The sequence below is a fragment of the Gouania willdenowi genome, chromosome 1 (genome assembly GCF_900634775.1).
Source record: "Gouania willdenowi chromosome 1, fGouWil2.1, whole genome shotgun sequence".
NCBI classification, from domain to species: Eukaryota; Metazoa; Chordata; class Actinopteri; order Blenniiformes; family Gobiesocidae; genus Gouania; species Gouania willdenowi.
The window spans coordinates 31,507,988-31,520,809 of NC_041044.1; the positions used below are offsets into that span (position 1 = coordinate 31,507,988).

The 12,822-nt window shown below is 36.4% G+C and overlaps 1 protein-coding gene across 1 annotated transcript; it reads right to left on the minus strand.

Annotated features, from left to right (window-relative positions):
* Positions 1-9,892: 9,892 nt before the first annotated feature.
* On the minus strand, positions 9,893-12,241 carry odam (odontogenic, ameloblast associated). Its single transcript, XM_028455745.1, has 10 exons — positions 12,210-12,241; positions 12,054-12,119; positions 11,930-11,965; positions 11,776-11,823; positions 11,407-11,652; positions 10,966-11,010; positions 10,775-10,897; positions 10,374-10,406; positions 10,189-10,272; positions 9,893-10,048 (listed from the first exon to the last, which is right to left on the minus strand). The coding sequence occupies exons 1-10, from the start codon at positions 12,210-12,212 to the stop codon at positions 10,013-10,015; spliced, it is 720 nt and encodes a 239-aa protein (XP_028311546.1). The 5' UTR covers positions 12,213-12,241; the 3' UTR covers positions 9,893-10,012.
* Positions 12,242-12,822: the final 581 nt, after the last annotated feature.

A 12,822-nucleotide genomic window follows, 5' to 3' on the forward strand; every position in this document is an offset into this window, starting at 1 on the left:
TCCAGTAAACAATATATTGGTTCCTTCAACAAACAGTGACACAATGTCTGTGAAGACGTACCTGCACATTTTAGTGAAAAAGCAGAAAAGGTTTTGAAAAAAAAATGAAAATCTCTACTTCACGGGAGCATATCGATAATGGATCGTGCGGAAAAAAATATCGCGATATATCGCCGTATCGAAATATTGTCACACTCCTCGTACACAGCTATAATGACAACATGACTAAGCAATTTGACTGTCTTATTCATACACAGTGACACAAGGACTTGTCATTCTGATGGCACTGACATGCTCATTGACACGGATATTTACTTTTGAGAGATTAACTCAGGATTTTGAGCCAGAATATGATGTTTGCAAGTAACCCATGGTGTTTTGCTATGTGTACAAATTGTTTTGAGAAATGCACTTACTGTTTTGCAACTGTCAAAGGATGATTTGAGAAATGTTCCAAAGCGCCTGAGAAAAACTGTAAATTACTGTAATAATATGATTCCAGGAAGGGGTGGACTGGGACAAAAAATCAGCTCTGTCAACTACGTTATCAGTGGACACTACGTAGAAACCATTATTAAGTCAGTGATGCTCAATATGTGGCTTGATACGTGATACTTTCATATTTGATATACATATATAAGATATAACTATGTGGGAGGGTGTTGTTGAATGTGCTTGGTTTTTTTTTTTTATCTCAGTCTGCATTAAATTGTGTGAAACTGACTCTAAATTTCAGTAAATTACCTGAGAAAATCTGTATTTGACAGTGTTGTGGCTATTTTACATCTTTGAGACAAATATTGCAATTAATTGTGAGATTTTCTTGCAATTTATTAATCATTGTAGAACCGCCGCAGGGTGAACCATTATATCGTGAGATATCCTGTGATTCCTATGCCCAGCAATCATGATTCAATCACCTGGAGTTCCCATATTGCAAAAAACAAAAACAAAAAAAACACTCACTTCAAATCATTCTTAATTATTAGCTTTTATTTTATTTTATTATTTAACTTAAACTTGTGATAATGAGTCAAGCAAGCCATTTCATGACTATTAAAAGCTGAAATCGCTGCTTTTTCATGTAGTTTGATTTCGGCTTAGGGGGTAGCAGTTGTAGTTGTAGCAGCTGTAGTAGTTGTAGCAGCTGTAGTAGTAGTAGTAGTTTGAAGGAGAGCGATGAGAAGCTGAATAATCTGGCTGGTGGTTAAACCATTATTCCTATTCTGAGGGAGAAAAAAAAAACTAATTACAACAATGATGTACAACACTTTGACAGAATAATTTAAATCCAACAAAGTAATTTTTCAATTCGTAAAACAAAGACACGTTTGGATGTTTTGTCTGTACAGTGTGACAAGCATGTGTTTTGTTTACCTCATTTGAATCGGAGTTGGAGTTGGAGTCAGACCGAGCGAATCGCTTGCGTTCCTCATCCATCTGTAAACAAACACAAGTTTTAAGTTTGCAAAAACAATAATGAAACTTTGCTCCAGCGGCTATATTGGTGTGATATTTTGGTCTTGCATGACAAGGTTGTCACTCACAGGGTTAGCCAGTGTCAGGCTCAGGAGGCATCCCAGTACAAGCGCTAATTTCATCATGGTTTCGGAGATGGGACCTGTGGAAAGAATGTAATAAAATAAAAATTAGAAAAATAAGGAAAAGAGTCTCACAAATAATGACACCTTTTGGATTTTCTTACCGTACTAGTTTCTGAAATTCGTCAGGTGTTCAAGTAGGATGTTAAAGTGTCGCTCTGTGTGTCATCCACCCTATGTTAAAAACATAGGGTGGATGAAAGAAACAAAACCACATGAAGGTGGTAGAACTCATCCCTCAGCCGTATATGATGAATCACAGTCTATAAGATTTATCAAGAATCCAAACATTCAGTAATTCCTTCTCCAGCTCAACATTGACAAGACAGAAGGGATTCTTTTTGGCCCCCGAAAGTCAGTGGTCAAAGATCAGTACTCACCTAAAATCCATGTCATCAAAGGGTACAAACCAAAGGTAATAACCAGTGTAATCATTGCCTCAGACCTCAATTTCAACTGTTATTATAAAGCTATAAACACGTCTGCCTATTACCACCGTTAGTAAGTCAGTGATGCTCAATATGTGGCTTTTTATGTCTTTATCTTAATTATTATTTCCCCAGAAAACCTTAAAGGGGTAAACTTTTTAACCCCTTTTTACCTTTTTCCTTTGGCCCATTTTTGCAACTTTTCAAAAATTTCTGACACTTTTTTCAGATTTTAGCTCCTTTTGCCAATAAATACCCCATTTTCCTTATTTTTTGTCCATTTTAACAAGTTCTTTTCGACACTTTGCTTCAATTTTTGTCCTTTCTTAAAAATCTTTGGCCACTTTACATCCCAATGAGCTAACTTTTGCACTCTAAATACCACTTGTTTCCTTTTTTTCCCCTACATTTTGCCTCTTTTTGTTCCACATTTTTGCCCTTTTTCACTATTGTTTGCTACATTTTGCCCATTTAAGCTATTCTTTGCCATTTTATATTACCTAGTTCTTCTTTATTTGCCCAATTCTTTGGCCACTCGTGACTGCTTTTGGCCATTTTTAGTCAGTATCCAGTCTTTTCTTGCCACGTTTTTACCACTTTTGGACCATTTTTGGCCACCTGTTACCATGTTTGCCTCCAATCGCTTATAAAAAAAATTGTACCAGACCAGAGCGGCCTACTTTGGGTTAACGGCCCACTGGGATGATCCCCGGTATGCAATAAATTTACAGTATACAAAGCCCTAAATGGCCACAGACCTAAATACATTTTCAATATTTTAGTTCTGTACAAGGAATCCAGAACCTTCAGGTCATCAAGGACAGGTTTACTGTGTGGCACCAGAGATAGTCAGGTCCAAACAGCAACGCCGTGTTTAGATAGTTCCACACTTGTAGAACAAACTTCCTGAGCATCTGAAGTTGGCAAAAACAATCAGCATCTTTAAATCAGGCCCAAAAAAACATTTTCCAGTCGATTAATCTTTGTTTACAATGGAGCTACACTTACTGATTTTTAAACTTGTGCTCTTTTATGATTTTATCATCTCCACCTGAATGTTTAACTTTTAATCCTGTAAAGCACATTGAGTTGCGTTGTGTATGAAATGGGCAATACTTGAAAATATTTGCCCTGCCTTGCCCAACAGCAACAATGATAGAGCTGAAAACATGTATTGCAACAGGTGAGTTGGCTTACAGTAACTCCACCCTTTAATATTTGCTAATTGGTGAACAAATTCCTCACATATGGCTTTAACAATTACTAATAAGCCGAGTCAGTGGCTTTAGCAGTAAACAGGCACCACCCACTGACTCATAACTTACTGGTATCTGTTTTTTTTTCATTTTTTTTTTTTTTTGTTTTTTTTTGTTGCCTCTTGGTTAAGGCACTAAAATATTAGTGTATTTAGTAAATTCATTGTTTTATTAACTTGTCACTGATCCATTGTGTGTAAATGTCTAGCGTGCACGTTTACCATTAAAGCACTGATAAATAAACAGTGAGGTTTGTTTTGCAAAACTGGAGAGACCTTTGTTTTGACTGAGTTGTGTCTCAATACTTCAAGCATGATGTAAATGATCAATGACAGGCAGCACAGAATACTCAAAAGGACCAAGAGACAAAGACTGGCACTAATCAACTTAGTGTTGAAGCATTTTTCAGGTTTTGTAGTGAAAATAAGTCATGCAGGCCCTTTGTGTTACAGCCTTGTTGGTGTCAGTTGTTGCTGCTCAGGTGAGTCATGCTTTAAATTTAAATTATAGGTAAAATGTATGTATATAGTTTCCTGTGTGTGCATTTAAAATAAATTAGAAATTGTATTCGTAAACTCTCTGGTCTTTGGAGAGAGCAGACGTGTTTTCATTCGCTCCGATAACACGACCTTGGCTACAGCTGGCTACAGCTGAACAGCCTGAAAAATTGGGCCCAAGACTGAAGGAAAATGGTGAAAAAACCGCAGGGATGCCCTTCAGAACCCATTTCGGGTTTGGAAGAGGTCAAGGAGATGATACGCGAGGGTCTACGAAACCTATCTGTCGAGAAAAAGTCGTTGGAATAGACGCTGGAAAACTCACTGGAAAACCTACAAAGCGAAGCAAAGGTACTGAAAGAAAAGAATGAAAGAAATGCTGAAGAGATAAAATTGTTGAACGCCAGGGTTGAACAGCTGGAACAAAAGGAAAGAGAGAAAGATAACACCCAGGAGTTACGCGAGTGACGAAGAAACAAAATCGATTGAACAACAGGTCATTGACTACCTGGAGTCGAAGGACATTGTCCTGAACCCTGACAACATCAACTCCTACCATCTCCTGCCAAAGAAAAATGATAACAGAGCTGTAAAAATAACCTTCACGAATATGAAATTCAAAGGAGAACTACTGAAGCAAGGAAGAAAGCTGAAGGAAACGAAGGTTTTTATTAATGAAAGCCTGACAAAAAAAAATGCAAGCATTGCATGGAAGGCACGCCAAATAAAAAAAAAAGAGGAAAGATTCTAAAGACGTGGACAAGGAACTGCAGGATTTACATCACACCACTGGGAGAAGAGAACGGAAAACCAATCCTTATCAAAACGATGGAAGACTTGGGAAAATACAAAGGATCCACCTAAACAACAACATTACTGATGGTAATCATGGACATGGACCCAGATCTATATAAACACTGGAAACAAAACTCTGACTGTGATTATTTTACGGAGACTGAATTAAATGTGGAAACCAAGAGTAAAAAAGGTCTGTCATTTATTCATTTCAATTGCTAGGTGGTGGGGTGATTAAGGATTACATTAAATTTAAATTCAAAGTGTTTATTGTCATATGTGCAGTTAGAAACACGTTTTCCTGTACAATGAAATTACTACCTTGCTTATGAACTAAGATATAATAATGTGTTTATACAAGTTAAATCTAACAGTGGAAAATACAACACTGCCAATAGAACTAACAACAGCTGGATTAACCTTGATGTAGAGACAAAACAAGCTGCAAACTTGTGTGTCCAAAAGAGACATTCTCGAGTGGTGACATTATGGATGAAAAGGGAAAAACCTTCCAAACACCTTCGAAAGAGGAATTATTCTTGAACTGGAAGAATGCTAACAACGTCTGGCAGGGAACAAGGCCAACACGAACAACGATAGAGAGGAGGAATAAAAAAAATTCAAAAAAAGACAACACTGACTACAGATGAGAATACACAAAAAAGGATGTTTGACCAGAGAGACATGTAAACCCAGATAAGTAAACTGCTTCTCCCGTCTCCTTTTTTGGCACGTACAAAAAAAAATGTAAAAAAAAAAAAAAAAAAAGTGAATGTAACCATGTCGGAAATAAACTGAATAAATAAATTAATTAATTAAAAAAAAACATAAATTTTATTTTTTTAATTCTTGTTCAAGTCTATGCAGTGAGTTACTAGCGACCTGGCTAACTATCTCATTTGTGTGGTGTTATCACAGCCCTTCTATTATCTTTAGGGTCAATTTGATCCCATTCGATTTTGCTTCATATTTCATGATGATGTTTACAATTTAGCATAAAATCATCATGATGTTTTTTTTTTTTTTTTTTTTCAATGAGCTGAATGCATATTGGTGTTGCTCTGGGGTCAATTTGACCCCAAACTGTTTTAGCTGTGTAAAACATGTCTGTATGTGTGTGACCCATGTGTGACCTTACATCGCCACACCTGCAGGTGCAGAGTTGATACTTTTGAGTTGATGCATTACATGGAACAGCTCTTTCACAGTGAAAGTGACATAGAGGTGTCTCAGTGTCTGAGACAAAGGATGTGTACAGTGAATAACTCCAAGTATGTTATGTAAAAATAAGTAAATAAATATGTTTATGAGAGGAAAGGGGGTTACCAACATCAATTAATATGGTTCATTCTGTGAGAGTCATGAATCTGTACACCAAATTAGAAAAGATTTAGAGGAAAGATTTTCAAGATACAAACTGAAAACTGGACCTGATGGTGACACTGCAGGAAAGGTCATATCATCACCACAACCAATAGGGTTCATATTCCTGTGGTCATTAACGTTGTCAGTAAATTAGAGAAGATTTGGATACAAATTATTCAAGATAAATTAATTCTAATTTAAAAATTTGGCCTGATGGTGGTGCTAGAGAACTGGTCATGGTTTAATTATTTAGGGATTTTTTATGTATTTAACAAATAAACAAAGTGCTTGACACAAAAACTTGCTCAACAATTTTATGAAAATCATTTTGTGGAAGCAAATATCCCTGGAGTCAGATTGACCTCAAGGTTAAAAGGTGTTACGAATATGAAGATAATAAAAAACTATTAATTGTATTGTAACATAAGGGGTGGAGCTAATAACTGTTAAGTGACACAAGGAGCGGAGCTATTAATTTTAACGTGACATAAGGGCGGAGCTAACAGCTGTTATCTGCTTAGAAAATCCATTAATATTAGGAAGCATTTTCACCAAAAGTTTTCAATCATCAATCCTAAGCTACGTCATTGCAAAAACAGCTCAGTTGACTTTGTATTTTGTTTTTTTTTTATTTGAAAGGTGCTGCTCCAAACTCCTGAAGCTGGGGATGATGGGATGAATCCAGAACACGATTCTGGACCTTCAACAAGTGTATGTCAGGTTTCAAGTAGTTATTGATGGTAATGTGAAGCTGGATGGAAAGTGACAAGATTGTTCATTTGTTTTGGGAAGCCTAATATGAGACAACTACTGCCACCAAGTGGCCGCCCTAAAAAACCAGAGAATGGAGAGACCGGTAAACCAATGAAGGACTGGAAACCTACCGCTCTAACCAGAGGCAGAGGACAGGTACTGATTAAGTATAGCATTAATTATATTGGCAACATACTGTTGTCAGATTTTCTTACTTGACTAAATCAGTTTATCTTGTCTTAAAAATTGTGTTTGTTAATTGTTGATGAAAAAATGCATACAAATTGTTTTTAATGCTATTTGTGTATCGATCACTGAATACTAAGTGGTTATAACATTTAGTACCAAATTTGATCAAAAATGGTTAACTTCCCTCCCTTAAACTGATTTGAGGTTTGATCTTCTGTGCATCAGGTCAAAATGCTGTTTTCTCCCATATTTAAGGTAAGTTTTAAGTATTGCTTCAAATACAAATCTCCCATATTTTAAAGGTACCTTTTTGTATATACCTGTAAATGTTTCTATCCAGGTTGACAACGCAACATTTCAGGTAACACAAATAGATAATTAGCATTTATATTATAGTACCCATTCTTTTATTGAGCGTACTTTTTTCTTCCATAGAATCTGACGAATGTACCCTTGAAAGAGGTAAGCACAATTACCTAATTGACATTTCAATCTTTTATTTAATGGACAACAATGTTTTAAAGTCCTTTGAGGAATCCCTGAAAGCTTCATTCATTCATTCATTCATTCATTCATTCATTCATCATCTGACCCGCTTGTTCCAGTTAGGGGTCTAAAGGTGGTCATCGTCAAAGTCATAGTCAAAGCGTTTGTCTGCAGTTCAAAGTGTTCATTTAGTCACTTTGTCGAACAATTAAAGTGCACACGGCCCATTTTCTTCCCACTTTGGTGGTAAACGAAACAATAAAACTGTTTTGCTGAACTGCTAATCTATCTCTGACATCTATCATGGTGGTTTCAGCAAAGGCCATGTGCACGACTGCAATGAAAACCAAAAAAAATATTACTTACAATTTGAACTTATTGCACCTTTGTGGATTTTGCAGGGTGAGACTGTGTTTGGGATTTTGAAGGTGAGTGAGAAAAGATGGTATGAATATTTAAGCTGTACAATGTATATTAACATCTATAGTCATTTATCTGCAGCCCAGTGGAAGAGGAACACACAACCACAAGGTATAGACAGCTATTTCCAGATTGCAGTCAGGATCAATATATGTGTGCTTCATTTCCCTCAGATGTAAAGACCATTTACAAAAAAAATAAGATTTTTTCTTTTTACTAAAACTAATTTAAGACCTTAGCAGATGGGTAAAAACATCCTAATGGAATAATCTTGTTTACTTTTTATGATTATTTAAAGAGTTTTTAAAAAAATCCCTAGAGGGATTTATCGCTGGCATATACACACAGCAAGTTTTAACACCAATATTTTCAGTTTAGAATGACAATTTTTAATATCTTAAATGATATATTGCATCAAAATTTAGATTCTCATTATTTGTTGACTTTTCTGATAGGGTGGAAAACATGGACCCCCAGATAATAAGGTATGCTAACTGCTTATCTTTAGTTGTCTAAAACTGAAGTTTTACCCCCGCAAATGAATATTGTTGAAAGTGGCCTTGCAATTTCATGTGTATTGATCTTCATTTTGTTTGGGTTTTTAATCCCATTACATGTTTCTTTATTTCAGCAATATGTGAAGCTCATTTACAATGCCTCTATGCCGGTAATTATCGTCTTCTTTCATATTTCTTACATACAATCTTCTCTGAAATGGAGTCAGTGTTTAATGTACCTAAATGTCTGTATTATTCCCCAAACATGTGTTCTTTGTAAGAAAAAAAAAAATCTAACCAAAACATTTTTCTTTTTCTCCACAGAGCACTGTCTCCATCGAGTATGGGATAATGACGCCTGTAAGTATGCAGTTATAATTATATGGCCCATCTACTCATATTTGGATACTTCTAAAAAGGCTTTCATCAAATAAGGTTTTGTTTTGTTGTTTGTTTGTTTTTTTCATATTACCTTTGTGACACCCTATATGTGCCTTTTGCCTTTTGTTTCTATCTCCTCTAATCAACGATGGCATTTGCCACTTGACAAAAAAAGCGTGTTCCACATCAATTTTCAGACAACAGGAAATAGATTTAAAGGTATTGTGGAGGATGGTACTTTGGCTACAAATTCCAGGTGGATCATCAAGAGTATTGGTCCTCCTAATTGTCAATCATTCTGGTGATATGTTTACGTAAGGCCGTCGTACGTGCTCCTCCCGAGCAAGTTTTCGCTTGCAGCGCATGCGCACTTTTCACTTACCGGTGGCGAGTCTGACATAGTGGGAAAAGTGCAAATCTTGTTTTGGAAAGTAAAGCTTGTGTGAGCAATGCCGACATCAACTTGTAAACAGAGCTGTGCACGAGGAAACCTGGGCTCGTGCACGCTCTCTTGCACACGTTTAATAGGCGTTCCTTCTTGGGAGCAGGTAGAGTGTTGAGCATGTGCATTTTTTTCAAAAAGTGGAGAGGGCGTTTCTTTACTCAATACCTTTACATAACTTTAAAATTAATGACTTGTTTTCTTGCGATGTTGTAATGTTGCAAATTTTTAGCATTCACGTTATTGCTTAATTAGCACCAGCAGACCCCTGCGACCCTGATAAAACGGGAATTAGCGAGTTTGAAGATGGATGGATGTTATTATTTACTTTCAACATTACTGGTCATTTAATTTCTTTAGCTATTGCCTTTAGACCTTTGACATTTCTTTTCTTTTTTTTCATAATTAGTTTTTAATTATATATCTGCACAATGGTTATGGTTGGCTTCAATCACTTTCACTACTTTTGCTTTTCAATTTTTATTTCTATTTTAATAATGTATTTATTTATTCAGAAAAAGTACAATCCTCAGAAGGAAAAGGGTCTTCTGGTACCTGGTGGTGTTTAAAGGTAATGCTTCAAATTCCAACAGGTGACTAATGAATAATGATTGTGTCACATTAAAGTATTTTGTTTTGTTTTGTTTTTCAGGGAAAAAAACAACCACCATATTTTGAAATAAAATCAACCTCATCTTTGATGCAGACAACAAATTCATACACACATTATGGAACTGTGGCAGCATCCATGTGACTTTACAATAATAAAAAAGAAAATCAGATTTATTTTTTGTTAATTATTTTAATTCTTTGTCTTAAGCAACAACAAAAAGGAACATGTTTTTGCAGGTTACATTGTTTAAACACAAATCTTTTGTCTTCATCATTTTCCAAGATGGCGTCTAAGGTTCAAACAGGAAGGGGAAGTTGGCTTGACCCTAGAAAGGAAACAAGCAATTCAATTTGACAGAATCAAATAATTTGTGAAGAAGCTGTGTGTGTGTGTGTGTGTGAATGTTTTTTTTTTTTTTTATGTACGTGCATTTGAAAAAAAAAAAAAAAGAAAAAAAAAACCTACCTCATCAACTCCTGGACCAGATGTGTCACCACGGGGATTAGGAGGGATAGTGGTGGACTCCTTTTGAGTTCCCAGTGGCCAAGTCTGAAACAGGTCACAGTAGTTAGCACAAGTTATGTATCAATACTCAATAGACAAGTTGTGCTCAATAATCTCCTGTAGATATTTCATTTGAGGCCACTCACCTGTTCTGTGTTTGGTTTTGGTTTAGAGGCCTGCTGAAATATTTTATTTTTTTTTAAAAAAACAACATGTCAGCCATTAACAGAAGTGCCATGTTTTTAACATAACAACTGAATACATTAGATACTATAGCTACAAAACTGAGAACTTAAAAATGATGCTTTAATTAGACATTGTGAATGGCTTTAGCAGGTTTAACAATTTTCCTGAACAAGGATTTACCAATACCAATACACTACAAATACTTGGATTGTCATTGTACTGTCATCTTCACATCCACACACTCATTATCTCCAGGAAAGCTGTTATCCCTTAGTCAATGTCTGTGGCAATCTTTCACTTAACCTAAAACATACTGAATGCATTGAACTAAGACCTTTACAATGGCTCTAGGGGTCTCTACCTGCAGAGGAAGCTGGGGTCTCTGAGTGGTTCTGTCAAGGCTCTGCTGCCCGATGTTGGGCTGCAGCACTGCAGTGTTCCTCTGCTGGGGGTAGCCATACGGTGAATAAAAGTAAGGGAAACCCTGTGAACAATCAATCAATCAATCACCATTCTTTTCTTTTTCTTACATTTGCAAATTTGACTCCATACCTGCTGTCTGTGAAACTGGGGAAATGCAAAAGCTGGATACTGAAACTGCATGTGGGGAAATACATAAATAAACAATTGTTAAGTTGAGGTTTTCGTTTATTATTATTGTTATTTTTTATCTCCTGACATGTTTCAACTGATGGTTCCTTTGAAGTTTCACTTGACTTCCATGGAATAGTAGCGAGATTCATTTTGTCTTCTTTTTGAACAGTACATTAAATTGAGGTCAAGTGAAACTTCAAAAGAACCATCAAAGGCGATCAGCAGAACTCCTCTGATGAAAGACTGGCAAAGTCGAAACCTCAACTAAACATATACTATTCGAAAAGAAGACACAATGAATCTCACTAGAACAAACAAACAATTCAATCATGTGATAATTGCTTGTGAGGCTTCTTTGAATTCTCCATTCATGCTAAAAGTGGGCAAAATCATCTGCACCTGCATAGGATTCTGGTCCTGCTGAGCAATGTTAGGGGAGTTGGGATTCCCTGCAGGCCCAAGCTGCTCCTGTTGGGCGTTGGGCATGAGCACAGGTGTTTGCTGGTTTCCCTGGTTGGGGAACAACAGCTGCGGCACCTGGGCACCGAACGGACCGGCCAACTGAGGGTTCAGGTTCATCAACTGTGGGGTGAGCAGCACCTCAGGCTGCTGCTGTAGCACAAACTGCGGCAGTAATGAGGAGCCCTGGATAATTTTTTTTTTTTTTTTTTAAAAAAAAGGAAAAGAATAACAGAAAAAAGATGAGTTGCATCAGATTGACAGATTGAAAAGTTAAAAACATGAACGCTGAAGTCATCCGACAGTTACCTGTGCTTGTGCAAGAGTTGCAAGGCTTAATCCATTTATTCTAAGGATCTGAACAAACAAGTTAACATTTTCAATTTTCAGTTCAAACATTGTTTTCAGAACCAAGCAAATGTCAAACCTCTCATACATACTGTATATCTTTAATATATTTTACCTCATTGCTGTTGCTTGCAATAAGCCCAATCTGCACCTATAAAAGAACACAAAATTCTCATTTTCAAATCTATTACAGTGCATTAAGAAGCTAAATATTAAAAGATCAATAATATGTAACCCACCGGTAAAGCACAGCTTGTCTTAAATAGACAAAGCAACAAAAAGGCAGTTTGCAGCTTCATCATGTCCTGTAGGTGGTAAGAAATACAAATGTACATTTTAACAATTGCTAAAATCACACATATCTGAACAAAAAACGCAAAAAATCCTCATCTTACCATTTCTCTGGTTGTGTCTCCTCACTCGGTTCACATCCCTTTTAAACTCTCGGCATACGAACTGTATTCCACCACCAGCCTGTCCAGACAACGTGCGGTCAGTGGGACAGACGTTCCTCATATTATCAGACTCAGACTCTTACAACACAGGCCTGCTCACTATATCATTAGGTATAAGTCATGTCTGAACACCATGACATGATCTTGGGCCAAATTTCTTAACACCTTTCAGAATAAACTCGATCTGAACGTGTGTTGATCAACAAACAAGCTAAAGAGTCGCCTGGTTTTAGCCGTCTGACTTGGATATGCGAGAATACTTAACTCTTCAGTTCACACCCTACACTTCAGCATATAATTATAAATGATCAGAGCGAGAGGATTTCTGAAGGGTATAATCAGACATTTGTCACAGGTCGTTCATCCAAATCAGACATCTGATCAGCTATTTTCCACTCACTTCTAATGCTATGGTAAATATCAGAATAAAGGATATTTATTTACAGTTATGCATTGTCTTCTCCTTGTAAATATGTTTGGGTGTTTTCTTGCAATTCGATGACTTAAATGGCTGGTAACCTGTGTGTGCTTAAAAGACAAAGTGATATTTACA